The sequence below is a fragment of the Pelecanus crispus genome, chromosome 12 (genome assembly GCF_030463565.1).
Source record: "Pelecanus crispus isolate bPelCri1 chromosome 12, bPelCri1.pri, whole genome shotgun sequence".
Lineage (NCBI taxonomy): Eukaryota > Metazoa > Chordata > Aves > Pelecaniformes > Pelecanidae > Pelecanus > Pelecanus crispus.
Window position 1 is genome coordinate 6,009,211 of NC_134654.1, and position 26,192 is coordinate 6,035,402.

The following is a 26,192-nucleotide window of genomic DNA, read 5'->3' on the forward strand; positions in this document are numbered from 1 at the left end:
GAGCAGCCGCTCCGTCCATCCACCCTTCGACTCGGCGTCGCTGGAGCTCCTTCCCTATCTGCTTTCTTCATCTGTGTCCCCCGCCAAGAGGAGGAACCCCTCCCACAAAGCTTCTTCCGGAGACTTTTACATCGTCTTTGCAGCTAGTTAGACCTGTTTACCGGAGCGAAGATCTGGTGCGATAACGAGCCAGCGGGGACTTCGGCGTGAGCAGCTGCTGCCACCACCGAGGAGTTACCTGCAGCCACAGCTCACTAAGCTGAAGGCTTCTGGCAGATGGCAGAGGAAGATTCAACCTTTTAAAACTTCTCCTCTAGGGCCAAATCAAGTTTTCTTCCAAAGGTTTAATTGCTGGGTTTGGTTTTTTCCCCCTATGCTGAGCTCACCATACCCTGGTAGATGGTGAGAGGACGCGAATGTGAAGTTTGACCCAAGGTAGGCAACGTGCCGAGACGTTCTCTGCCAAAAACCAGCAGCACGTCATCTCGTGATGGAGGCTGTTTGGGGAGGAGCAACTGCTGCAGACGCTGCAAAAAAATTGGAGCTGGAAAAAAATCTTGCACGATGTGGGGGTCCTGGAGGGTCCATGGGGGTGGAGGAGCCAAAGGAAAGGGGCACTTTGAGGTCAGCTCCTCGCCTTTTAGCTCAGGGAGCTCGTGTGGGACGACATCTAGCAACGGCCGCCTTTCGGATCCTCTTCCAATGCTCAACAAGGCCAAATTGCAATAAAATTACTGGAGTATTTTATCTAATTAGTTTAAGTTAATTTCAAGGCAATTGGCTGCAAAACGTTAATTCAGTTGGGCTGGCTGCTAGCCTAAGAGGTGCACTAAAATGGAACGGTGAAATCGCACCAGGATTTCAATGGTCCCACCGTAAAACCCGCTCTTTTGCCGCCCTCAAACCCCACGGTCCTGGGGAGGCAAAGGGCTCGGGGAGGGAGGGGAGCCCGGCTGGGTTTTTAATAAAGGATGTGAAGAGCAAATTTGTCTTGCATATTTCTCCTGATGAAATATTAGTGTCTGGTTTAGTCGTCTTGGCTAAGAAGCGTCAATAACCGGCACAAATCAGGGCTCTACCCCATGAGAAGTGGTTTTGCCAAAAAATTCTCCCTGCCTGCATCCCAAAGGTTTTGTAAGGCATTAAAAGGAGTTGGTGTTTCATTAGATACGGGCATCGCCAATGTGTTTGGGGTCCTAAACAAGCAAAGGTCCAACCCCTGCCGTCCGGGCTGGGGGCTTCCTCAATTTCTAGGATATTTAATAACGCATTCCTCTCTGGCTTGAGCATCTTGTGAAATACCCGGCCAGTGGCCAAGCCCCACTGGACCAATGGAGCATGGCGAAAGCTGGCAGCTTCTGGGTCTTTAGAATAAATCTCCAAACTAACAAGTTTCCAGGAAGTTTATTTTTAAACTTGGTATTTAAAGCTAAATTTAGAGCCAAATCGATTTTTTCTCCCTCTCCTCCATGAATATTAAGAGCATCACCTCCTGCATCACAGCCCAGGTCTTGCGGGGGAATTTGCTCCCCCATTTTATGCAAACGTGAAGGTTAAGAGGTGCTTGACAAATCCAGCTGACATTTCCAGCCAGGCACCGCACGGAGATGTGCGCGCCGTGGCTCCGGCTGCAAAGCGCTGGGGTAAATGGAGCTGTCGCACGGTGCTGATCGGCGCAGGGCGCGTCTGTGCCAGAGCGTTGGCGCTGGGAGCTACTGGAGAGCGGCACCTGATGGACAATTTCACATTTATGCTTGGAGGGGAAAAAGAAAAAGGCAGGGGGGAGGGAAAAAAAAAAAAAAAAAAAAAAAACAACCACCCCACAACCCAACAAGCAGGGCAAGCAGAGGGTTGTAAATAGGTCTCTGAGCTGGGGATGAGGCAGCGCAGGGTCACGGTCCCTGGCTCCGTTTTTCCCTCTCAGCTCCCAGCACAGCTTCCCGGCGCTGGGATGAGCACAGCCAGGAGCTGCCGCAGCGACTTTCACCAGTCACTTCACCACAATAGCCGAAGCTTTTAGTTCATAAATAATCTATGAATTTTTTTTTTTTTTTTTTTTTAAACTGGTATATGAGAGGTTGCCAATGCCTTGCTGTATGGCCTGGCTAGAGGAACAGGGCAGTGCCTATACAGTCTGTGTGTGCATATAGCTACATATAAATAAATTGTATATAATAAATATAAAATATAAAAATAATATATATAAATAAAATGGATGCAGGTCAGGCACTGGCTGATGCATTTACCCTCATGTAACTCAGGCCACATCAGGCCTAACGAGGCCAAAAAAAAAAAAAAAAAAAAAAAAGCAGGTTGAGGCTCTGTGGGAGAAAAGAAATAAGAAAAAAAGGGGGAGCCGTGCTGTAGCGCAGCGGGGTTTGGCAGTAGCAACTGCCATCTGCAGTTCTGCTGGGCCATACCCAGGCCCATCCCAGTGCCGGGAGCGGTGATGCAGAGGCCGCACAGCTGCGGCTCCGAGCCGAGCGCAGCACCGGCCAGGCTGCGGGCAGCAGGGTGGCACTGGGCACCAGTATGGGCCAGCACTGGGCAGCGGTACAGGGCCAGCATTGGGTACCAGCATGGGCAAGACCTGGGCATCAGGAGGGGCTGGCACGGGACACCAGAACTGGAGAGCATCGGGCACCCGTGTGGGCTTGCATTTGGCTCCAGTGTACAACTGGCAACGGCCACCAGTACGGGCTGGCACTGGGCACTGTTTAGGTCTGGCACTGGGCACCAGAAAAGGCTGATCCTGGACTGGCATCAGCCACCAGTTTAGGCAGGCACTGGGCACCAGTATGAGCTTGCATTTGGCTCCAGTGTAGGAAAGGCATTGGGCACCAGTATGGGCAAGAACCGGGCACCAACAGGGGCTGGCACTGGGCACCAGTATAAGGCTGGCACTGGGTACTAGTACAGGGTGGCACTGGGTGCCAGTATGGACACCAGTACAGGCAAGAACTGGGCTTCGGTTGGGGCTGGCATTCAGCCCCAGTACAGGCTGGCACTGGGCACCAAAATGGGGAGCATCAGGCACCCGTGTGGGCTTGCATTTGGCTCCAGTGCAGGACTGGCAACGGCCACCAGAACAGGCTGGCACTGGGCACCAGTTTGGGCTGGCGCTGGGCACCAGTTTGGGCTGGCACTGGGCTTGCATTTGGCTCCAGTGTAGGGCTGGCATCAAGCAATAGTATGGGCTGACACGGGCAGCGGCATGGGCTGGCACTGGGCACCAGTATGGGCAAGAACTGGGCACCAGTGCAGGCTGGCACGGGGCACCAGCATGGGCAGGAGCCTCGCCCCATTCCCCAGGGCCAGCTGCTGCCCGTGGGCCCCGTGGTGCCAGCCCCGGCCCTGGGGACATCCCACCACCCCGGGCAGCGCCAGGCCACCCCCCCCACTGGGTTGGTACCCACCGGGGGGGACATTCCGGGGGGGCCGGGGTATGGGGACACCCCGGCAGCACTGTCCCCCTGCCCCGAGCCGTGCCAGGGCCGCGGCGTGCAGCTAATTAGGGGCTAATTGTGTTAAGCTGGGGCGGCACTAATGCAATTGTGGGATTAGCCCGCAGAGCCGGCACCCCCGGCATCGCTGTGGGGGTGATTTGGGGAGGGGGGAACACACATGGGGCCTGATCCAGCCGGGCCCCCCCCGCCAAACTGCCCCAGTGCCCCTCCTGCCCCCAGCCATTGCCCAGCCACCCTGCTCTGACTCCCTGCCTCCCCCCGGGGCTGTAATTGCCCCAGGGCCGGCGGGGCAGGGGGGCTGCGGGACAACAGCACCCCGGGGCTGGTGACACCCCCCCGGCCATCCCCGCTGCCGCGCTTACCGAATTAACCGGCTCCATCTGAGCCCATCTGCTGCCGGGATGTGGGTCAGGATTACCCCCTCCGTGCCCCCCAGCCCTCGCTCTCCTGTCCCCAGCACCCCCAGCTGCGCCGCGAGCACCCACCATGCCGGCAGGCGCTGGGGACCGGGGTCCCCCCATCCCGTCCCTGGCCAGGCAGAGGAAGGGGGTTCAGGCGGCCGTAATAAATACAAGAAAACTTTATTGAAAAAAAGAAGAGGCGGGGAGGGGGCAGCGAGCCCCGGCCCGGGGTAATAAATAACAACCGTGCTCCCGGGGGGCACCAGCTTACAAAATATGGCTCTGGGCAGCAGGGTCCCACGCAGGGTCCCCGGCGAGGCTGCCCCGCTGAGGGGCTTGGGGGGCCCAGCCCCCCGGCACCCCCGGGCACCTGAGAAGGGGCTGCCCTGGGGGGCAGCTGGGGCTGCAGCGGGGTCCCAGCCCTGGGAGGGACGTGGGGGAGCAGCCCCGTCCCCCGCCTACCTGAGAGCCGCCGGCTGCGGCCACGGCGGCGTCCCCCAAGCCGGGGGCACTGGCTGCGGGCAGGGGCTCAGCACCACCTGGGGCACCCCTGGGCAGGCGCCCGGCTCACGTCCTGTCCCCCCCGGGGCACCGGGGCTCAGGCCAGGATCTTCTGGGGGATCTCCACCGAGGCTTTGATGAAGATGGCGTTGTCCCGCACGTAGTTCCGCTTCTTGATGTCCTCGTGGGAGATGAACTTGGGGTAGCCAAAGCCCAGGGTGCTCTCGTCCAGGGAGCTGCGCGAAGCCCCCGGCTTCTGGAAATTTTTCCAGTTGGGATCAGGGTGGAAGGTCTCAGTGATGTGCTGGGGCTTGGAGAGCGAGGGGTCGCTCTGGTCCAGCAAGGAGAAGGTGACGCGGTAGGAGAAGGGCCACTCCAGCAGGTTGTCGTACTCGCCCGGCAGCACGCGGATGTAGATGGAGAGGTGGCTGCTCTCCCCGCTCCCGTTGCCGTTGAGGAAAGCCGAGACCTGGAGCTTGTAGCCGTACTTGTGGGTGTAGAAAGGGGGGCTGAAGAACTCGTAGTTGCTGTGGGCTTTGGCCTCCTGCAGCTTGCGGGCGTAGTCGGCGATCTTCCAGATGAGGGTCCCGTCGCTGCTCACCGACAGCTCCTCCACGTCCCGCCGCAGCTCCAGGATCTCCTGCCGCTGCCGGCTCACCAGGGCGCACACCATGCCGAGGTGCACCTTGGTGCTCTCCTCCAGGTGTCGGCCCATGGCCAGCTTGGGGCACTGTGGGGACAGCGGAACCGTCAGCAGGGGGGTACCGGGGGGCACGGGACAGCATGGGGACATGGGGTGGGACAGGACAGGAGAAGGATGCCGTGGGCATGTCATGGAGATGATGTTGGAGCACGGGAGTACTGGAGCAGGACGGCACAGGGATGCCATGGGGACACAGGGACACCTGGTTGGGATGGCATGGGGACACTTGGGTGGCAAAGTGACAGGGGGGTGAGGCAGGACAAGGATGGGGACACCACGGAGCCACATGGATGGGACAGAGCAGAACAGGGACACCACAGGGGATGGGGACAGATGCCAGGGCAGGAGAGCTGTGGGGATGCTGTGGGGCACAGGCACGCCATGGTGGGGACAGCACAAGGATGCCAGGGCGGGATGGTCACGGGGACACCAGCATGGGGATACACTCACCCGGTGCTTGCAGCCAGCTTCCTTGAAGGGGCACAGCAGCATGGCAGTGTTGCAGCTCTCCTTGAGGTGGGTGGGCATGTCCTCCCGCGCGATGCTGGGCGTCCCGCACTGGTTGGGGCACGCCATGGGGTACCGGGGACACTGGTACTGGTGGTTCTGGGGATGGAGGGTGGCCGTCAGCCGGGGCCGGGAGCCGGTGGGGCGAGGGTCCCCGTGGGCCCCGTCTCACCTGGATGGTGTCGAAGACGAACTCCTTGGCGCAGTAGGTGCAGGGCTGGGTGCGCTTGGGGCACTCGGCCAGGGCGTGCTGGGACAGCAGGCGCCGCATCATGCGGGCCCCGCACTTGTTCTCGCAGTACACACTCTCCTGGGGACACGTGCCCTGGTGGCCCTGGGGACCGGGGCAGCATCGTCACCCTCCGGCTGCCCACACCGGCCAGCTCTGCCAGGGATGGGGCCATGCGTGCCCACCATGGCCAGGCTGTATCCCCCATGGTGTCCCCCACCCAGGCTCTGTCCCCATGGCCAGGCTGTGCCCTCCATAGTGTCCCCCCTCCAGGCTCTGGCCCCATAATGCAGGTTGTGCCCCCGTGGTGCCCTGCAGCCCATCTAGGTCCTCACGCTGCACCCCATATTGCACCCCCCAACCTGGCTACACCCCTCACAGTGCCCCCTGCCAGGCCATGCCCCCGTGACACCCCTGCCAGCTGTGTCCCCCATAGTGTCCCCACCACAGCCATGCCCCCCAGCACAGTGGCCCCCCCCAGCACCCACCTCGAAGGCCTCCCCGGTGAAGTCGCTGGCACAGAACTCGCACTTGACCCGGCGCTTGGGGCAGCCGTGCTGGACGTGCTCGGGCAGGTCGCGGCGGCTCAGCTTGGCGCTGCACCGGTTGGGGCAGGGGATGACGTTGAAGCCGCAGGTGCCAAGATGGGCCTGGGGGACACAGAGACAGTGAGAGGGAGCCGTGGGGTGCAGCTTTGCCCCCCCCCCCCATCCTCATCCTGCCAGACCCTACCTGGAGGTGCTTGATGAGCCCGCTCCAGCGGCAGCCCTCCTCGCTGTGGATGCAGCGGATGGCCAGGCTCAGCACCTGCGCCTCCAGCTCCGGGTCGGGGTAGATCTGGGGAGGCAGCGCCGGGGCATCAGCATCCCGCGCCAGGCTGCGGGGGCACACGGACCCCCCACCCCAGCCTGGCCGGGAGCCACAGGCACGCTGCCCGGGGCCGGATCCCCCCCGCCGGCACACAAACAAGCGCCCTTTGTCGGGAGCTGGTTTCCGTTCCCTCGCCCCGCAGCACAAAGGGGCTCTTGCTTCCGCACGGGCGGCTGTGCCAGGCTGGCGTGGCTGTGCCAGGCGGGCGTGCGGACCCCGGGGCCGGCCCCTTGGCAGGGGGCACAGGTGATGGGGACGTCCCCTCAGAGCGGGGTACGCCGGCCACGTGCCGGGCTCACCTTGGCATAGTCCAGGGGCAGCTGGTCCTCCGGGCACTTGAAGACACCTTCGCTGCAAGACACAGAGAGGGGTCAGGATCACTTGGGGCCGGGGAACGGCATTGTCACCGGTGACGCAGCCACCCACCGTGTCCCCCCATCCCACCCCAGGACGTCGGTACTGCCCCTTCGCCGCTGAGCACTTGCCCTGTGCCAAATCCAGCCACGGCCCTTGGGGAGCCCACGGCCCTCGGGGAGCCGCAGCTCTAATCCCGCTCCATCTGTCTGAGCTGGGAAATGCCCCCGCCAGACGCCCTCCCTGGGCAGCCCCCCCCACCCCGAGCCGGGCACGGCGGCCGCGGTCCCTGGGGGGTCTGGGCCGGCGGCTGCAAGCGTGGCACCATCTGGAGCCCCGGCAGCCCTCTTGCCGGCCCCTGGGACTAAGGCAGGGTGCCGGTGGCTGGCCAGGAGCGGTGCCGGTGGGGCCCACGGGCGCCCGCAGCCCCAGGTGCCAGGACCCAGCGGGGGTGGGAGAGGCAACAGCTGGGCGCCAGATGTGCAGCCCGGATGCGTGGCCCCAGGGCTCCCGCTCCACAGGAAACAGCCCCACCAGCCACCGCGGTGAGCCAGGACGGGTGACAGGCAGCCACCCCGGAGGGGTCCCCATCCCGCTGAGCCCCCAGGATGGGGTGCTCCTCCCGAGAGCTATCCCCGAGGTGGGAACGGCTCCTGCTTGGCCCCGACCTGCGGAGGGGCAGCGTGGGGTGGAGGGACAGGGATGGAGCCAAACAGGCAGCCTGGCCCATGAGACGGCTGGCCAGGAGCCACCATCACCCCTGGCCCTCACAACACCATGCCCGGGGACAGAGGGTGGCACCCCACACGCCATCCCCGATGGACATTGGGGCGGGAAGCCACGGGTGCTGCCCACAGGGACACACAGCAGGGACACACAGGGACCCCGGGGCTCTGGTGTCCCCAGGGTGGCTCTAGACGAGGCCGCGAGGTTGCCCTGGCCACGCACAGCCCCTGCACGGCTCATCACGCGTGCCCTTGGCAAGCGCCGGCGTGACCTCGGCGGATGGAGCCAGCGGTGCCGCCTGTGCTGGCCTGGGATAACCAGGCATGGCACGGTGACGTCCCCTGCAGCCACCACCCCTGTGCTGGGGGGCCCAGCGACCCCCAGGAAATCCAGCCCCGTGCTGCGGGGTGTGAACCCCGCAGGGCATGGCTGCATCCAGCCCTGCCACGTGCCCGCTCTGTTTGCAGTGGGTGTTTCTGTAGGAGTCACCAGGTACTCGCTGAGATAAGCTGCTCCCGGCTGGGGCTGGGCACCCAGCCCTTTCCGGGGAACCCACGGCTGGCATCATCACCCCACGGCTGGCATCACCACCCCACGGCTGGCATCACCCTGCCACCTTTCCAGGGGCAGCTGGCCCTGCCTGCACCCCATGCACGGTGTCGGGGTGCCAGGGCTGGCGGGGAAGCGGGACGGCGACCCAAAGCCAGCGCCTAATCCCCGACAAAGCCGCCCCATTCCTCACGCTTGGCCAGGCAGGGAATGTGCTGAGGCAGCGCCCGGGGGGACCGTCCTTGCCTCTGACCTTTGCGGCGTGCTGGGGCGCAGTGAGGTGATGGGGTGGGGAACCCCCTGACCCTCCCGGCACCCACCCCGGCACCACGGCGGTGCTGGCCGGCTCGGCCCATGAGATTCCCAAACCTGATCCGGTGCAAACACGGGGGGCTCAGTGGGGGGAATCCCGGTGTCCGGCCACCCCGGTAGAGCCGAGGTGCCCGTGAGGTGGATGCGGGAGCGGAGCGGAGGCGCTGCCTGGCACAGGGCCCCGGGGAACGCCCGGTTTCGCAGAAACCGGCCTGCGGCAGCCGTGCCCACGGGGCCCCCGGCCCGGGCAAAGGTCGCCTCGGTGGGGCAAGGTGCAGCCGGAGGCAGCAGCGGAAACCGGGGCCCAGGGTGACGCTTTGCACCGCCGCACGCCCGGCCCGGGGGGCACGGACACCCCCTCGCCGTGCCACCCTGGGACCCCCCGCCCCGCACCGGGCACGGCGGCCAAGAACCGGGCAACACCAGCCCCGGCACGTGCCCCGCTGCCGGTACCTGGGCCGGGGCTGCCAAAGCGCGGGGGGGTGGGAAAGGGCCCCGTCCCCTCGCTCCCAGCGAGCACCCACGGCCGGGTCGCGCTCACCCGTGGGCGCGGGGGTGGCCGGACTCCCCCCACCCCCCGCCCCGGTCGCTTCCTCCGGCGGGGCCGGGGCAGGAAGGGGTTAAGCACAAATCTTTGCAAGCGCTCGAAACTCGCCGCTCCGGGCTTCAGCCGCCCTCCTCCTCCTCCTCCTCTTCCTCCTCCTCCTCCACACCGAGAGGGGCCACGGGCCGCTGCACCCCGCGGGGCGGCTGTCACGGGCTGGGCGCGTCCCGTACCCCCTCCCCGGCCCGGGGCACCCCGGGGCACCCCGCACCCCTCCCCGGGGCTCCCCCCGCCCCGGGCACCCCGCACCCCTCCCCGGGGCACCCCGGCGCGCAGCGCGGCCCCGCGCCCGGCAGCGATGCCCGGGGCCGGCGGAGGGGGGGGGGGGGGGGGGGCACCCGCTGCCCCCCGGGGTGCGGAGCCCCAGATCCCGGCGGGTTGAGGGGGATGTGGAGGTGACCGGGGCGCTCCATGAGGGAAGGGGTGCGCGGCGTGACGTCACGGCGGGGCGGGCGTGACGCCACGGCGGGGGCCTCACCTGAGGAACTCCTGCAGGCAGGTATCGCAGAAGCGGTGGCCGCAGGTGGAGACGCGGACGGGTTCCCGCATGGGCTTCCCGCAGAGCGGGCACAGCACCCGCCGCCGCGGCCGCTCCAGCAGCTTGTAGTCGTAGCCCGGCATCCCGCCGCCCCGCGCCCCGCTCTCGCCTCCTCCGCGCCCCGCTCGGCTCCGCGCTCGGCGGCCGGCTCCGCCCGGGGGCCGGCCGGGGCGGTGGAAGCGGCCGGGAACCGCCCCGCACCCGGGGCCGGGGGCCGGGCTCCGCCTCCCCCCCCCGCCCCGCCTCTCCACGCCGAGGCCGCGGCGGGGGCTGGGGCGGCCCCGGCACCCCCGGGGGGCTCGGGGAGCGGCCCCTCCGGCGGGGTGCGACCCCCCGCATCGGGGAGGGCCCCCCCGGGGCTCGGGGAGCAGCGCCTCGGGCTGCGGCAGAGCCCCCCCCCCCCCCCTCCCCAGCGAGGCCCGGCGGGGCTCCGGCCGCAGAGGGGGACCCCGTGTCCCGGCCGGGGCTGGGGTGGGCAGCGGCGGGGCTGATGGAGGGGCCGCCCCGAGCCCCCCACAGGCACGGGGGGACCGGTCGCTCCCACGGCTTCGTCTGGCTCGGAGCTCGTGTCCCACGCCCGCAGCCCTCCGGCCCGTGGTTTCCAACCTCCTAGCAAGGGCTCGGAGGAGGGAGAATACAAGAAAAACCTGTCTGGCTCCAGCCCCCACTTCACTCTTTCAGAAACCGGAGCAGCATATGGGAGTATTTGCCCCTTTCCCTAGAGATGGAGATGAGCAGATGACAGGCTGCGAGCATGTGTTAGTCCCACCAACGCACGCTCCAGCCAGCTTCCCATTAAGGGCGGCAGTTGCTCCCGACCCAAATGTTAGCAGTTTTCAATTAGCAAATGGCAGAGGAGAGGGATTCCTGGGGGACACGCTAAGCAAGTCAAGCTCTATCGCTTGTCACTCAAGGAGCTCACGTTACCCTTCTCCCAGAGAGGCTCTGCTTAAAATAAAATCCTCCAGCAGCCCAAGGCGGGGAAGGCAGGCAGCCTGCCTGCTCTCGCTGCCGGAGCTGCCGAGAGGGGGAACGGGTGGCTGATTTTTGGGGTTACCTTGAAGGATAATGGTTGGATTGGATGATCTTAAAGGTCTTTTCCAACCTAAATGATTCTATGATAACAGGTTACCCTGCCGCAGCCTGAGCTGCAACAAGGCTTTAGCTGCTGACACCCAAATAGCAGCTTGTACCAGTGTACGTCGAGCATGAACGGCCACCATGGGGTCTTTTCCAAGGGGCGTGAGTAGCTGGCAGCCCGCTCAGATGGCGGAGGGCAGCGAGCTAAACTTTAACCAGATCCCAGAGAGCCTGGAAACCCAATGCGTAAATGACAGGCGGCAACCGTACAGAGAGCAGAGGGGTGCACGGGGCAGCTCCGAGCTGTCGGGGGTGGCAACCTGGGGTTGAGGTGTTCCCATCCTGGTGTGCTCAGGGCTGTGGACCCCCCAGGGCAGGATCTACAAGCAGCCAGTCTGTCCGTCTGTCCGTCTGGTTCTGCTACTAAGTCACAGCAAGCCCTGGAGCCAGGCTCTCCTCCCAACAAGAGAAAGGCACTACCCCAGACACCTGCCCCAACATGCCACGACCTGGCCCTGTCTGAAAACCGTCCCTGGACACTGCTACCGGACTGGGCCCGAGCCAAAAGGACGGGCCCTCGGCCCCGTGTGTCAGCACCCGCGGGGCGAGGGGACTCCCCGGGCCTCCCCCGCGGAAGGCACAGGACACACCATCCTGCAAGCTTAGAAAGCCTGTGTCTCCGATGACAGGCATGAAACAGAGCTGAGTTTTATCGCTATTTACCGCCTCTCTTTGATGTTTTAAAAATTTTTCTTTCCTAACCTCCCTAAAGAGCATCTCCGCTAATTAGCCAGGAGCTGACAAAGCCATCAGAAGGCGCTGGCTGTGCCGGCAGGACGGCTGGGAGGTGTCAGACCCTGCAAACAAAGATCCCCTCCTTTTCCCTTCTCCCTAACGAACGCCCTCCCCGCACTCCAGATCACAGCCGGGCGTTTGGTCGCACAAAGGCGACGCTCGACCTCCGGGCAGTGCAATTCCCTTTGTGCAGGCGATACGTTCTCCGTTCCCCCATGACAGGTCAGCCCTTGAACCCATCTGGGCTCGGGGAGGCCTCCTGCCACCTTCCCCTGGCCTCTCCCTGCCCTGCACCCCTGCTCTGTCCCTCTGCCTCGTATTTAACTTAAACTGGAGGGACGGAAAACTGACGCTCCAGCTTCTAAAGAAGTTAAGGTGGAGTGTTTCGCCCCAGGGAAAGGAGCGGGGAGAGTCCTCTCCCTGCTTCTGGGGACTCGTGCCCAAGGAAGGTGGGGGGGTAAGGGCAGCGAGGCGGCTGGACAGACGGACAGCAGCCGCACCTTCTGCCAAGCCTCGTGGGAACGGGGATATGACCACTACAGAGGTGCCAGAATCAAATCAAATCAGCTGCGGGATCAGTTTGTGGTTTGGGCTGTTCCCTGCAGACAGCGATGGCCCCAGATCAGCAGGATTCTATCGAGCACAGGAACGGGGACGGGCTTTCCCTGGGTGACAGTGACCGGGGGGACCCGTACCGGCCGGGATGCACGAGACGGGAGCAGGCAGCCTCATCCCCGCATCACCTCCCCTGCCCACTCCCTCTTGGCCCTGCCTTCCATAGCAAGAAGAGCCACGGGGACGCAGCTGATCCACCACCAGCTCTGCAGGATGCGGAAACAAAACAAGGATAAAGGGAGAAGCCCCGAGACCTGCAGTTTTCACTGGGAGCTTCTGCAGGGAAACAAAGCAGCAGACGTGAGGAATGCAACTGGCCTATTTGCCCGGGCTGCTCTCTGCCTCCGGCAGCGCGGACATGCCTCGGCTTGTCGTTTCAAGAGCTATTGTTGCTCGGGGCTGGGGGCCTCTTTGTTTCCTTTACCCTTTCGCCAGGCTTGGTCACAGCCCGGTATTAAATTATTCAAATTGTCTCACTGGGCTCTGCGGCTGAACTCGAGCGCACAGGCTGCAACATCCCGAGGGCTCCAGCCCTCGCCGCGAGCCCCCGGCCCAGCACAAAGTGCGCTGGTTCACACTGGTTCCTCCTGCCCCGAGCAAAGGGTCCCGATATTCGTGCCAGCAACACCTCCAGCCCCGACACTGCTGTGCAAAGGCATCGTTAAGCCGTAAAACAACCCACCTAGCGCCAGCACGTCAGCGGGAACAGGGGGGCTGTCAAGGGGCTCACCCCTGGATTCGGCAGCGCAGCTGGAGCAGGGAGAGCCTGGTTCTCCGGGCTGCACGTCCCCTGGAGCGGTGGCATTTTGGTGCCACCATTGACAAGGCAAAGGGTGGCAGAGACCTCTGTCCTGCCGGCCTGCTATCCCAGCCAGCCCTCAGCCCTGGCGAGGCTGTAGCAGGAACGCCAGTCCCTTCTTACGGGACGTGTCTGCATGTGGCGTGGGGCAAGGGGAGCCCTGAGAGCTGAGCGCAACACAGCCAAGTGAAATCTGTTGCTGCAGGAGCTGCCGACAGCTCAGTGCAGGGAGGACAGCCGCCCAAAGGGGCTTTGAGTCAATTTAACCCAGCCCTGCAATTACCCTGGTGCCCAGGTCTGGGAGTGGAGCACGCCTTCCCCTCCGCTGACACCGGGCTGCCGGAGCCGTCCCTGTAACCTGCAGCACAAGGCGAGTGCCAAGGGACTGGCAGAGCCTTTGAACGCAAGTCAGCTTCCTGGGATAGCAGGGTGTAGCTGCCTGAAAAGGCAGCTCCACAAGAAACAAAAACGGCAGGGAAAAACCCGTGCACCCACCCTGCCAGGAGCCAAACAGGGAGGCCGCGCCTGCAGTCAGGGCTGCACATGCCTTTCCCAGCTGGACGGGACCTGCTCCCTTCCCCAGCCGGAGCCTGGGAAGCGAGGGAGGAAAAAGCAGGAGACCTGCAGAAATTCATTACCTTTCACATGACAGAGGGATCAGTCGGCTTCTACCAGAGCCCGGCGAGGTTTCCCTCATTGAAAACAGGAAAAAGAATCACAAAAATAATTAGAGAGATTTCATCTCAGCCAGCTTATGAGAGCACTGACTTTATACACAACAGATTGGCAACAGCACAAAGATGGATGTGAAAGGCAAGAGCATTTGCAATGTCAGACAGATCAGAGACAGAAGCTCATCAAAAAATGGCCCAGGGCAGATGTACGTTAAAAAAAGAAGAGAGGAAAAAAAAAAAAAAAGGAAAGGAAAGGAAACGACCCTTCTGGAGATGAAAAATGTTAACTCCTGCCTGTGACACAGTGATATGCCCCCTCCTGCCTGCAGAAAGGATCCCTGGTGAAAACTCATCATCTCCTTGGAGAGATCTGGGTTAAAAAACTTCAATTACTGACAATCGCTCGCAGTGTTTTGCTGCCTTCCGCTAGCTCAGCTGGGAGCCAGTGAGCTGGTCAACAGCAGGATTTAGGGGCCTGAGGACAAATGTCAGCTGCAGCATCCTCCAGTGCGCTCCTGGGGCCGGGGGAGGCTGTAATTGGAAAGCTCCAGGCAGCATTTCGGGAGAGTGAGCGGGGCTGTGCCGCACAGAGAGGCTGCTCGCGTCGTGTTCGGCCAGCTGTGCAGGCCAGGACCCTCGAAAGCGTGATGAACAGCTCAACAAATGGGTGAAATGTTTTAAGGGGGGGATGGGAAAGGACAGACTTCTCTAATTAGAAAAGAGGTTTGCACTTAGTCACCCAGTACAGCGCCTGGGGCCCTAACTCCAGACGCTGCTGTGCAAAGGCTGACAGCTCTCAGACACCAAGCTGTCAGCCTGGGCTTTGTAACCAGAGACAGTTTCCACGGGGGAAAACAACCTCTGTGCTCTGCACTCTTCCACACAGGCACTTCCAGCAGGGAGGGGCAGAGCCCCAGCGCAACCCCGTGAAGGCAGCACCGGAGCTCTGAGGACGCCTGCCCCATGGCACGTCCAGGGCAGCAGCTCTCGGGCACTGGAGGTTTGGAGAGACCCTCGTTGATTCGATAAGTGAGACCAGCTCTGGTTCCATGGGAACCGTCGTTAGGAGCTCCCTGTTTCCAGATTGCTGCCTTCAGAGCACAGCTGAGGAGCTCCCCAGTCCGGGGACACAGGTCCGAGCCAGGCTGTAGCAGGCAGCAGCGAGGGCGGGCATGCCAGGCGGCTGGGGGTGCCTCCACATCGACACGACGAGGCTGGATGTGGCTCCTCTCAACTCAAACTCACTGGGAAGGTGACTCTTCCACAGCAGCTGAAACACAAAGGGCAAGGAGCAAGAATAAGCCATAAGCCGCCATCTCGATGAAGCTACAGGGAGCAGTGCCCCGCCCCACGCAGGCCGGACACCCAACAGATGGGCACCGCAATCCCTGTCCCATTACCCCAGGAAGCCGCCACAGGGCCTCAGCAGCGGCACAAGCAGGAGGCAATGCCCAGCACAGAGCCCAAGCAGGAGGAAATGCAATCTCTTGAGGCTTGCACCCTCCTCTCCAGCACGCCTGGCTTCTCCCAGTTATTCCCGTGTTTGCAGTGGGACTGAGAGAAGGGCACAGCAATGGCCTCACGATAAAGTGGGCAGAAGCTCAAGCCAGTTAAAAACGGTGTTGGCTGCGTGGGAGGAAACCGCAGAGCGGTGCAGGACTGCCGCCCCAAAGGTGGAGCACCGCTCGCCTGTGCCAGCACTCTCTCCAGGCCAGATCACAGCCAGAGCTGACAGCGGCAATGACATCAAACATGTCACCAGCTCTCCTGTTCTCTCTGGAGAGGCTTCCAGGCAGACTGAGCTGCGTGGAAGTCCAGAGTTGAAAATTAGCTTTTTACAGAGCTGTCGATGCTTTTTGCACCCTGGTTACTGAGGGATGCTGAAGCAGACGAGGCTGCTGCCCTGACACCGCCACTGCTGAGTTTGGGCTTCCAGTACCGGGAAGGAGAGCTGAGGTTTCAGACTGCGCAGTGCAGAGGGATAGCAGCGGGGCTGCAGTGGGGGTTACGTGCTCAGTCCCTGCTCTTAACGGTGCTGCAGGTGGGAGCCCACAAACCAGCTGCCACAGGGTGACTCCAGCAGCGGAAGGGGAAAGCAGCCTGCAGCCTTCCTGCAGAAACAAACCCCTTTTACTCCCATGACAAATGCCCTACTTGTTCCTGAGCCTGGGGACTCAGCCATTCCCAGTCCCCTTCACGTGGCAGCACACATCACGTGAGAGCTCGGCACTCGCAGGGGAGGAACAGGAGTCACGGCCGAGTCCGCTGCGCCGGAGCAGTCAGCCGGGCCTCCTCCCCTCTGGGGTGTAATTAGCCTCCTTGAAGTGGGCTGGGATTGGAATCTGTCAGCCCAGTACTGAGGCCATAATCAGCCCGGCAGAGGAGGAAGAAAGGCCCCTCCAGCAGCCTGGGCCAGGCTCCCATCGTACATCCAGGCAACGGAAGGGCAGGTCACACCATGGGCACGTTTTAACCACACAACAATGCTGCCTTTGGCCCGAGGAGAGAAGAACCACAAAACCATCGCTATCTTTTCCAAACCACAATGGAAAGCCAGCAGCCAAAATGACGCCTCAAATCTCAGCTTCTATTTCAGCAGCATCAATTAGAGAGCTGCTCTTTTTGGATACTCGGTGGACCGCCAGCACACCAACTCCCCGCTGGCTGCAGCCTGGCCAGCCTACTTGTCTGGGAGTGCACGAGACCACCTCTGCCCTCTCTCTGCTCCCCCAGCCCAGGGGAAGCAGCAGTGTCACAGTGCTGCATAGCAGAAGGGGAGTTTTGATGGGCTTCAAGTTATTTCTATTCATCTACAGCTCTAGAGGGACTAGAATAACACAGAGCTCACATGCCGGGGTTACTGTGGTCACAAGGCATTGTGTCCGGCTGGGCCCTCATGGCAGGAATCACAGTAAAGAACCCCCACTCACGCTTTACTGCCAGCAGTGTGTTCCCGTGGCAGCAGGCTACGGAGGTCACCAGGTACGGATGCGTCTCCTCCAGCTGCACTGGCCTCGGCGTTCCCGTTTCCTCGTCCTTCCTGCCCAGGCGTCCCCTGGCCCCTTTCCCCCACGTGCACACCTCGCCGTCTGCAGAGGAATAGGCACACCTTGCTGCACACAGAGCTCACCAGCAAACAGGCCTCCCATCTCCCTGGTACCGCCCCAGGCTATCTCCAAGGCCTGCCTTGGCCACAGCATGGACTGCAGGCAGAGAAAAGCCAGGGCCTGCTGCAGCTCAGGACACAGGGGCTTCAGCCTCACCTGCTCCAATGGCCACAGTGAAGGCATCCCCACAAGCCACCACGGTGACCTTCATCGCCTGGAGCCCCACAACCAGGTGGGGTACACGGCTGTTGCGGCAGGAGCTGGTGCCCAGCTGCCCGTGCTGGTTGCTCCCAAAGGTGTAACACTGGCCAGAAGCTGACAACAGAAACCAGAGAAACAACTGGGTGTCACCCGAGGATGCACTGAAGCCCCTGAACCCCATTGCTCTCTGAACATCATGCTCCACAGAGCTCCGACATCGAGAGCACGGTGCCTCTTGAGCCCCTCTAAGGCCTCTGCCCGTGGGAAATGGAGGCAGGAGGAAGACAACGAAAACGCAGGTCCCCCCTCAGGGATCTGGGCACACACCCCTCACCTGTGACTGCAGCGGAGTGTGCTGTACCAATGTCAGCACACACAATCGGCTCTTGGTTCAAGGGGGACGACTGGGCACACATGAACACGGTGGCCTCTTCCACCTGGTCCTCCGGAGAAGGCTCCTCTGCTGAGCTGATCCGATCTAGGCCCAGCTTGTTACACCTGCACAGGGAAAAGCACGGGCAAAAGCACGGGCAAAAGCACAGTTCAGAGCCGGCTGAATGCGGCCTGGCGCAGACACCCTGGAGACAAACCCTGCCCTAGCATAACTGCACCACCAGCAGCGATATGCTGGGGAGTAGGATCACACAGAGATGTCTTCTAGAGCCCGTTGCTCCCTCTTCCTGGGCTGGACGCAGATGGACAGGCCCAGGAGGCTGTAGGCAAGCTCTGGAGCGCAGACACTCACCACCTTACCTGTTGCTCCCACAAGCAAGAATCTGGTTCTTCACTGTGAGGACCATGGAGGAATCGATGCCGCAGATGACCCTCTGAGCCTCGTGCTCCGGCGGGACCACAACCTGCTGGGGGGAGTTGTGGCACTCCAGGGTACCCAGCCCAAGCCGACCTGGCCAGAGGAACAGAGCAGGGCATGGCTGATGGCAACACACAACCTGAGCACACCCCCACGAGCAATGGCATCGATGTAGCTGCTGCAAAAGCCCAGCCTGGGACCTATCGCCACGAAAGGCAGAGAAACCCAAAGCATGGGGGCCCTGGTATGCGGTGAAACAGCTGCAAGTCTTCCACACCCACCTAGCCTGGCACATCTGGAGAGGACTGTGGGCAAGCAGAGCCAGCGAGGGGAGTGGGAACAGGCAATATGGAAAGCACAAGCCCTGTTTCGCAAAGCAGGCAGCTCTTACCATTATCCCCCCTGCCCCAGGCAAACACTTCCCGTTCGTTGGAAACCGCCAGGACGTGAGACGCGCCACAGGCCACCTGCACCATCTCGTAGCCCAGCAGGGCCTCCACGATCTTGGGCTGGCAGGGGAAGAGCAGCAGCCGTCAGCCGAGACCTCCCAGCCTGCCCGGCTGCTCCCAATCCCTCCCACCCGGCCCCCCCAGCCTCAACACAGCACTGGCAGCATCCCAGTTTTCATCCAACACAAACACCAGAGAATTTTTTTTTGTTCCAAACAGCCTTCAAAGGGTTTAGAGACTACGTGCACACAACACAGCAGATAATGCAAACATCTCTGGGGCGGAAGAAAGCAGCTAGTACAACGGTTTGGAGAGGGAATAGGTTCAGCCGAAGGGCTGGGATTTGCGCCCCTGCCCATGTGGGGAGTGCCAGGGGCTGTTAACGCACGCTCTGAGCAGGCAGGGGCTTGGTGCAGGATGCGTTGGCTGAAAGGCTCTTGTGCAGAGGAGCTGTGAGCTACCAGCCACATATTCACTAGGGTGTGGAGAGACCAGGATCTCCCCATTTCCCCCAGCGCCTGCTGTGACCTGCTGTTAGATCTGACACCTTGCCACAGCGAGTCTCATTATCTTCTTCAAGTGAAAAGCACCATTTGTTAGGATCTGGCTGCTGCTCCCAACTGGTCTCCCCTCCCCAGCAATAAGCACGGAGCAGCTCAGCTCTGGACAGAGCAGGAACGAACGAGCCAGCTGACCACAGTGACAAATGGCACCAGTCTCCGGGCTCGGCTGGAAGCCATCGGCTGCTGCCACATCCGAGGGCAGGCGAGGAAGAAGCTGGAAGGGAGCGCCGGGCCCTCAGCCCTACTGCTCCGAGCCAATCGGAAACACACAGCTCTTCTTTAAATACTGGCTCTTTTGAAAAATAACTTTTTCAAGTGAACCCTGGCAGCTGCAGGCCAAGAGTGAAGCAGGCAGGTGTGTGATTGGAGGCAGCCTCCAAGCTGGGAGCCTGCCAACAGCAACCACAAGGCAGCTCTTGACTTCCCCCACGCTCAAAGGGATCATTGTGTAGGGGGGGAGAGAGAAAGAGAGAAGCAGGTTGGGTCTTTTAAAACCCGCAGTGACAGGGAGAGGAGGGGGAGGGGGGCGGATGCCAGAGCATGCCTGGGATGCACATCCCGGGAGCTGGGATGAGCCCTCTCGCGTGGCGCAGAAGGCACAATCCATCCTCTACCTCGGGGGAGCGGCGCGCCCAGCATCCTCGCGACAAACCTGGCTTACGTCCGTGAAGTTTCCATGCCCCAAACAGCCATTGCTGCCGCTGCCGAAAGTCATGATTATCCCCCTGTCTGGAGAAGCAGAAAGAAGTCGCGTCACTGGCACACGTGAGGCCCTGCGGGGCACGCACAGCGCACAGGGCTGGCCGTGGCTCCCAGGACAGCGGCTCTGCTTGCACCCACTCTGACTCCTAACTTGCTGCGGGGGCCAGAAGCCTTCAGCGGGCTTCCAGGGAGCAGCAGCCTCCATGCACTGCAACAACTCACCAAACAAACAGCAGATGATAGGAGAGCACTGAGATAACATTACTGCAGCTGTGTACGCAGGAGCTGCTAACGCCGCAGTCTGCCAAGGTGTTAGATACACAGAGCCGCTCACTGAGCAGCCGCCCAGCAGAGGCGAGGCAGGAAACACCATGGAGAGGTAGGACAAACACATGCCTACAAAGTTTGCCGGTTGCATATCTGTTATCTGCTGCCCTGATCCCCAGCAGAAGCGCAAACAGGGCTCCCAGAGGACCACTGGGAGGGCTTTGCTCCACAAACACGGCCTTGGGCTGCTGTGCATGCTCCCCTCCCAGCCAGAATGCCTCCTGGCCCACTCTGAGGGGGCTTCAGACCCTGCCTTCCTGCGGCTGAGGACAACCAGCCCTGCAGGAGCTCACCCTGACTTCTCACTGCAACGCCAGTCACTGCTGGTCACTGCTTGTGTCTGTGTCATGCTCACAGAGTATGTGACAGAGAACAGCTGAACTTCCCAGACACTCCTCACACTGCAGTCTCCACTGTACAGGCCAGTTCTTGGCTTCGGGTGACACCAGTGCAGCCAGGACAACAAATCTGTGGCCCTCCCCACACCAGACAGACCTTTGGGACCAAGTTGACCAATATGGCATCATAGGAGGACCATGCCTGCCATTTCTGACCCCCGCCTGATGTTACATGAGAGGCCACAGAGGCCTTCGTCTCACCCCAGCCCAGCGCATCTCTCGGGTTCCTCTCTGAGCAGGCTCCCCAGGCAGTCACGCTGCATTTGCAAGCCAGCTGCCACGCAGAGGGCTCTGGGCAACCAGCCAGGCGAAGGCAGGAGGCAGCAGCTCACCTGTGAGGCAGGCTGTGAAGAGATCACCGCAGGACACGTGTTTGATGGTCACGCCAGACTGGCCCTCCAGAAAGCGGGACACAAACTGAGGCTGGAGCTGCTCGGTGGCTCCCGGGAGAGAAGGGCCTCCCGCAGCACCCATCGGGGGAGCCTGGCAGAGAGAAGCCATGTCGGCTGCTGCACCTCTGTGCAGCAAGAGCTGGGTTGGAGAACTCAGATGAGCCCCTTCCCACAGGCTTAGCAGCGTCACCCGCACCAGCGGTCCTGGGGGACACAGCACCAGGGCCTACGCAGTGAGCAGAAATGTCTCCTCCTCAGAAATCACACATCCGAGGCTTCCACGGCTACTGCCTGCCCCAGGTTTTTCACACCACTCACCTCCCACATGATGAGCCGCCCCGATTTGGTGACCCCGGCCTTCTGCGTCCTGCCAGCAGACACCTGCACCACTTCGGTGTTAAGCATGGGCAGGCGGAGAGGTGTGGTGATTCCGCTCCCCCAGGTGTAGATGGATGACAGCGGAGGAGGGATTCCTGTCCTGGCTGAACCACCTCGAACACCTACGGGTCAAAGATAAATCATCAACACAGAGCCCTGGCTCTCCTCCCACAGGAAAAGAAATGGCACCATCCAGTCTGGGTGTCAGCAGAGCCGCCTGCCAGCCAGCGGGGCCAGACCAGCACCGGTCCAAAGCTGGCAAGGGGCTGCTGGGGAGCTCCCAGCCAGGGCTGAGGAGCACATGGGAACAACTCCTTGTATTTTATCCCAGAATTGAGGGAAGCGGCACCATGACAGCTTTAGCTAATTGTTGCCAGTGCCAGCTGCATTGCCCTGCGCTGGGATGTCCCCCCTCAGCACTGCCAGCTGGTTCCCAGCCTTTGCAGCAGGAGCAGCAGAAACTTGATTCAAGGGTTCAAAACCCAGAAGAGGCGGCTGGAGAAAGAGCGCTGCTTGCTCCCCAGAGCCGAGGTGCTCGTGGGCTCCTCCAGGGCTCAGGGAAGGTGACGCCTCTTAACTCCCTCTTTCCAGAAGCTCAAGTGCCTCTCTGACCCCCTGACATCCAAAGGGAAGGGTCCTTCCGAAAGGAGTTGTGTTGAACACACCGTGCCAGGACTCACCCCTCGGTCTGGCACTGCTCACTCGTCCCCCTGTCCGGCTGTGGGTCACTGTTGGCACCGGAGCCAAGGGTTTTTCAGGCCTGCCAAACCAAAATTCAGTCCTTAATGTCAGCTCGGCCCCAGAGGTCCTGCAGAGCCCTGGATCACAGAAGGTCTGGGCAGAGCTACAGCATAAGCCACGGCTGAATAGCTCACAGAATTGCCTCAGCAGGTGCTTTAAGCCACCTGAGAGAGGGGAGTTGGCATCAGTGTGCTTCCCCCTGAGCTCACAGTTCTCTATTCACTGTTACTGCGATGACAAGCCCACAGCTGCCACGGCACCTGCTGCAGCCCCGAGCCACTGGGCCAGGCTCGGCCCGCAGCAGCTGCACAATGGGTAACGCAGGAGAGCTGCGTGGGAACAATGCTCTCTTCGGAGCTCGTAGCGGAAACAGTGAGGCGGTCAGACACGTTGTGGGCTGTGGCAGCCCCTCCCAAGGGACACTAAGGTGACAGTATTACTTGCCTTCTCATTTTGACACTGCCCACATCAGTGTAGAGGTTCAGAAGAGGCCGAATGCAGATGGCCTGGGCCATGATCTCATTCAGCTGGGGCCGCTTGGAAGGATCCAGGTTCAGCATGCTAAGGATGAGCTGGCGCAGGTCGGGGCTGTATCTATCTGATATTGGGGCAAACGTCCCACTCATGATCTTCAATACTAAGGCAGGAAGATTCTGGAGGGAAAACAAGAGGGAGACATACAGTGGCTGGGCGGTCAGAGGTGAGGCCAAGGAGCAAGACGTTCTCAGCACTGCCCTCTGCCTTCACACCTCCAGGCTCAGTGAGAAGAGCGATCCAAGCATGCATTTTCACCTCTGTAAGAGGCCACGGCTCCATGCGCTACATGTAAACCGTATCCCTCTTACCGCAGCTTCGAAAGCCCTCTTGAGGCTGGCAAGTTCATACAGCACACAGCCCAAAGCCCAGATATCGCTCTTCTGGTTGTAAGGTTTCCCTTCACAGAGCTCTGGGGAGATGTAGCATGGAGTTCCCACAACCTAGAAGAGACAAAGAAATTCACCATGATGCTGTGAAACTGGGGCAGTGAGGTGGAAAGAGACAGGCTCAGTTTAGAGCCCTGTGCACAGGCTGGCTAAAGCACCACCAGCCAAAGCTTAGCGGAGTTGGGCTTTTGTTCCCTGGTGTCAACAGCTGCCTGACAATATCAGTAAAAAAAAAAGGAAGGATTTGCCTTTCCAGTGACCTCCCTTGTGCATACAGAGATTACCTCTAATTTTGCTCCTATCCACTTGAGAGAATCAGAGCCCAGAGCAATGAGCGTGATATAAACGTCTAGTCAGATTAGACCAGGTGGGGAATGATATTCAAATCTCAAGCAGAGAGAGAAGATTAAGACAAGGCAGGACGGCAGGGCACAGGCAGGAATTCAGCTGCCAAGTATGTGTCAGACAAGCCTGCAAACACCACCACTCCCACTGTGACAGCAGGAGGAACCCTGTCTACCCTCACCAGTGGGCCCAGATGCCCCATCCTCTCCCAGGCTTGGGCAGGCAGGTCTTTCTCACCTTTCTGCAGCCCACAGAGCTGCAGCAAACTTGGGTGTGAAGACATCAGCCTGTATAAACTCCAAGGAGCAAAGCAGCGTTGCGGCACACGGATGTGGCTTACTGCAAGTGTGCGACATCCAACCTCGCTGCCTACAGCAGCTTCCCAGAGACTATCGTGAGCCAACTCCAGAGTTTCCAGCCCGCTGCCGTGGTGGTAAGTAGTTCCCCTGCAAAGCCAGGCCACTCACTGTGTAGGCTTTACTCTTGCTGCTCAAGATTTTGGAGATACCGAAGTCTCCGATCTTGACAATCATGCGATGCTTGTCCAAGAGGATGTTCTGAGTCTTCAGGTCACGGTGCAGGATCTGCTTGGTGTGCACGTGGTGGAGAGCCAGGAGGATCTGCACAAAGAAGTGCAGGATGGTATCCTCATCCAGCAAGGAGTTACAGCGCTTATGAATAAACTCTGCTAGCGTGCCCCCTGCAAAGAACAACAAAGGGCTATCGGCAAGGGTGGCTGCACAGGGCAGCGCAAACCCAGCCTAAAAGCCAGGGGGGATTTAGCCATGGCATCTTAACAAGCCAAGCACATGGGAAAAAAGCATGTTCTGGCGGGACACGCAGCACGTCCTCCAATGCTCCCAAGACCGTGTGGAGAACAATGGCAGCACAGTTGGTGGGATGAAGAAACACCAAGAGAGAAGTTACCGTTGACATATTGTCAAAGGCAGCAGGAAAAGAAACACTAAAATTACAGCTCTTGGAGAACATAAACCTTGATGGCAGAACAAGATAAGCCTGTTCCACAAAAGAGAATTCTTGCAGTCCAAGAGGCCACGTGGCACAGAGGGGCCCCTATCGAGAAGGGGAGGTCCAGATTCAGGGCTCACATACAACTTTTAACAAACCCTCACGCAAATGTTGATTTCGTCTTAAACTCCACAGCAAATCTTGTTAGAAATCACACCTTGCCACACAGAGCTGTGGGACCAATAGTGTGGCCGAGAGCTGACACAGGGAAATGTATGTGAAACCTAAGCCAAAGGCAGATGGTAGCACACTTACAAGCAAGAGGTGTTCGAAATCTCCTTGTTTTGGATGTGATTAGCAGGCATAAGGCATAGAATCACAGAATCACAGAATGGTTGAGGTTGGAAGGGACCTCAGGAGGTCATCTGGTCCAACCCCCTGCTCAGGCAGCGCCACCGACAGCTGGTTGCCCAGGACCATGACCTGTCTTTTGAATATCTCCAAGGATGGTGATTCCACAACCTCTCTGGGCAACCCATGCCAGTGCTCGGTCACTTGGCTCACGGTCAACCTGGTGTCCACCAGGACCCCCAGATCCTTTTCTACAAAAATGTCTGTTCAAGAGAGACATGTTTGGACTCTTTGGGGGTCCAAAGCACAGGATCTTTATAAGGAGCACAATGCGGGGCCACAGCAGCCCAACCCAAGGAGAGCTGAGGGCTTGGCATCCCCTGGGCCTGGGGAGGAACCAGCTGCAGGCGCTGGGGAAGATCAGGGCCCACCTGGGGCGTACTCCATGGCGATCATGAGCGCCTTGTCCTCCAGGAAGTTCTCGTAGTACTCGATGACGTTGGGATGGCTGAGCAGCTTGAGGACCTGGCACTCGTTCTGCGCCGCCAGCCGCTCATCCTTGCTCATCTGCTCCACCGGGATCTGCTTCAGGATCACCAGCTTCTGGTCAGCCTTGCGCAGGCACAGGTGCACGATGCTGCGGGGACGACGGGGACAGGGCCTCAGCATGGGACAGGGGGGCGACAGGGCCTGGCTGCCACCCTGGGGTGACACATGGCCCCTGCCGCCCCCCGGTTGCCATGGTAACAGGGCCTGCAATTCCCCCCCTCCGGGGTGTCACCCGCCCAGTGCCGTGTCACCCCATCGCCACGGCAACAGCCAGGGCCTGCCCCCAGCCCCCCCCCCCCCCGCCCCGGGTGCCACACGCCGGCTGACCCCCGCGTTGCAATGGCCACAGGGCCCGTCCGTCTTGTTGTCATGGTAACGCGGCCTGCGGCCTCCCACCCTACCCCGCGGTGCCGTGCGCCCGGCGCTCCCCCCAACACGCGTTGCCACGGTAAAAAGGCCTGGAGACCCCCCCCTTCCCCGACTCCCGGCTCCCCCGGGGCCGCCCTCACCCGAAGGCCCCTCTCCCCACCACCCGGATCCGCTCGTATTTCTCCATCGCTGCCCGGGCTCCTCCCGTCTCCATGGAGACACTTCCGGGAGTCGCTACGGTGGCCGCGGAAGGACGAAACACCGCGGGCCGCGCCCGTTCCCCCCCCAATCACCACCACGCGTGTAGGGGCTGCGGGGGGGGGGGGGACGGGGCGCCCTGCTTCGGCCGGGGGGGAGGGCAACGCCACCCCGAGGTGGGCACCCCCGTGCCACGGGGAGCCAGGTCCCCTTGGGCAGCACCCTGGGAGTTTGGGGTGCCCTGGGCCTGCAGGCACAAGGGTCCCCTCATGCCCCACCCCCCACAACCCGCTTCAGCCCCCCAGGACGGCGAGCACCCCTGGGGCTGGTGGCACCTACGGCGCGGAAAGGGGGTCCCTGCCCCGCACCCAGGGGGGGCTGCCCGCGTCCTGGAGCGGGGACAGGGACAGCGGTGGCAGTGCCACCCCCAGGCCACGCCACGTGACCGTGCTGCCACCTAGCGACACCGAGCCCGGCTCGCGGGGGGGTGCGGGGGTGGGTGTCAGCCCCCCCTGCAGCGGGGCGGGGAGGGCAGCACCGGGGCAGGACCCCCACGCAGGAACCGGCACCCAGCCGCGGTGCCCACCCTGCTGATATTAGGGGGCACCTGCGCGGGGGGGGGGCGTGGTCAACGGGTGGGCGTGGCCAGGGAGGCGCGGTTATCGTGGGGGCGTGGTCAACGCGTGGGCGTGGCC

The 26,192-nt window shown here is 61.4% G+C and overlaps 1 protein-coding gene across 4 annotated transcripts; it reads right to left on the reverse strand.

Annotated features, from left to right (window-relative positions):
• Positions 1-4,466: 4,466 nt before the first annotated feature.
• On the reverse strand, positions 4,467-25,501 carry LOC104034304 (TNF receptor-associated factor 4). 4 transcript variants are annotated; one of them, XM_075719723.1, is made up of 20 exons: positions 25,440-25,486; positions 24,813-25,018; positions 23,529-23,761; positions 22,639-22,770; positions 22,238-22,446; positions 21,733-21,812; positions 20,993-21,174; positions 20,615-20,765; positions 19,508-19,584; positions 18,235-18,352; positions 17,786-17,936; positions 17,367-17,530; positions 16,988-17,146; positions 16,655-16,813; positions 6,978-7,029; positions 6,541-6,685; positions 6,297-6,458; positions 5,752-5,913; positions 5,523-5,678; positions 4,467-5,099 (listed from the first exon to the last, which is right to left on the reverse strand). In XM_075719723.1, exons 1-20 carry the CDS (start codon positions 25,484-25,486, stop codon positions 4,467-4,469), a joined length of 3,378 nt encoding a protein of 1,125 aa, XP_075575838.1. The 4 variants fall into 4 exon arrangements, with proteins under 4 accessions (XP_075575838.1, XP_075575842.1, XP_075575840.1 ...); XM_075719725.1 differs by lacking the exons at positions 4,467-5,099; positions 5,523-5,678; positions 5,752-5,913; ... (1 more) ...; positions 6,541-6,685; positions 6,978-7,029 and adding an exon at positions 14,966-14,994 and having other exon boundaries at positions 25,440-25,501; XM_075719724.1 differs by lacking the exons at positions 4,467-5,099; positions 5,523-5,678; positions 5,752-5,913; ... (1 more) ...; positions 6,541-6,685; positions 6,978-7,029 and adding an exon at positions 15,480-15,526.
• Between the last annotated feature and the right edge of the window lie 691 nt (positions 25,502-26,192).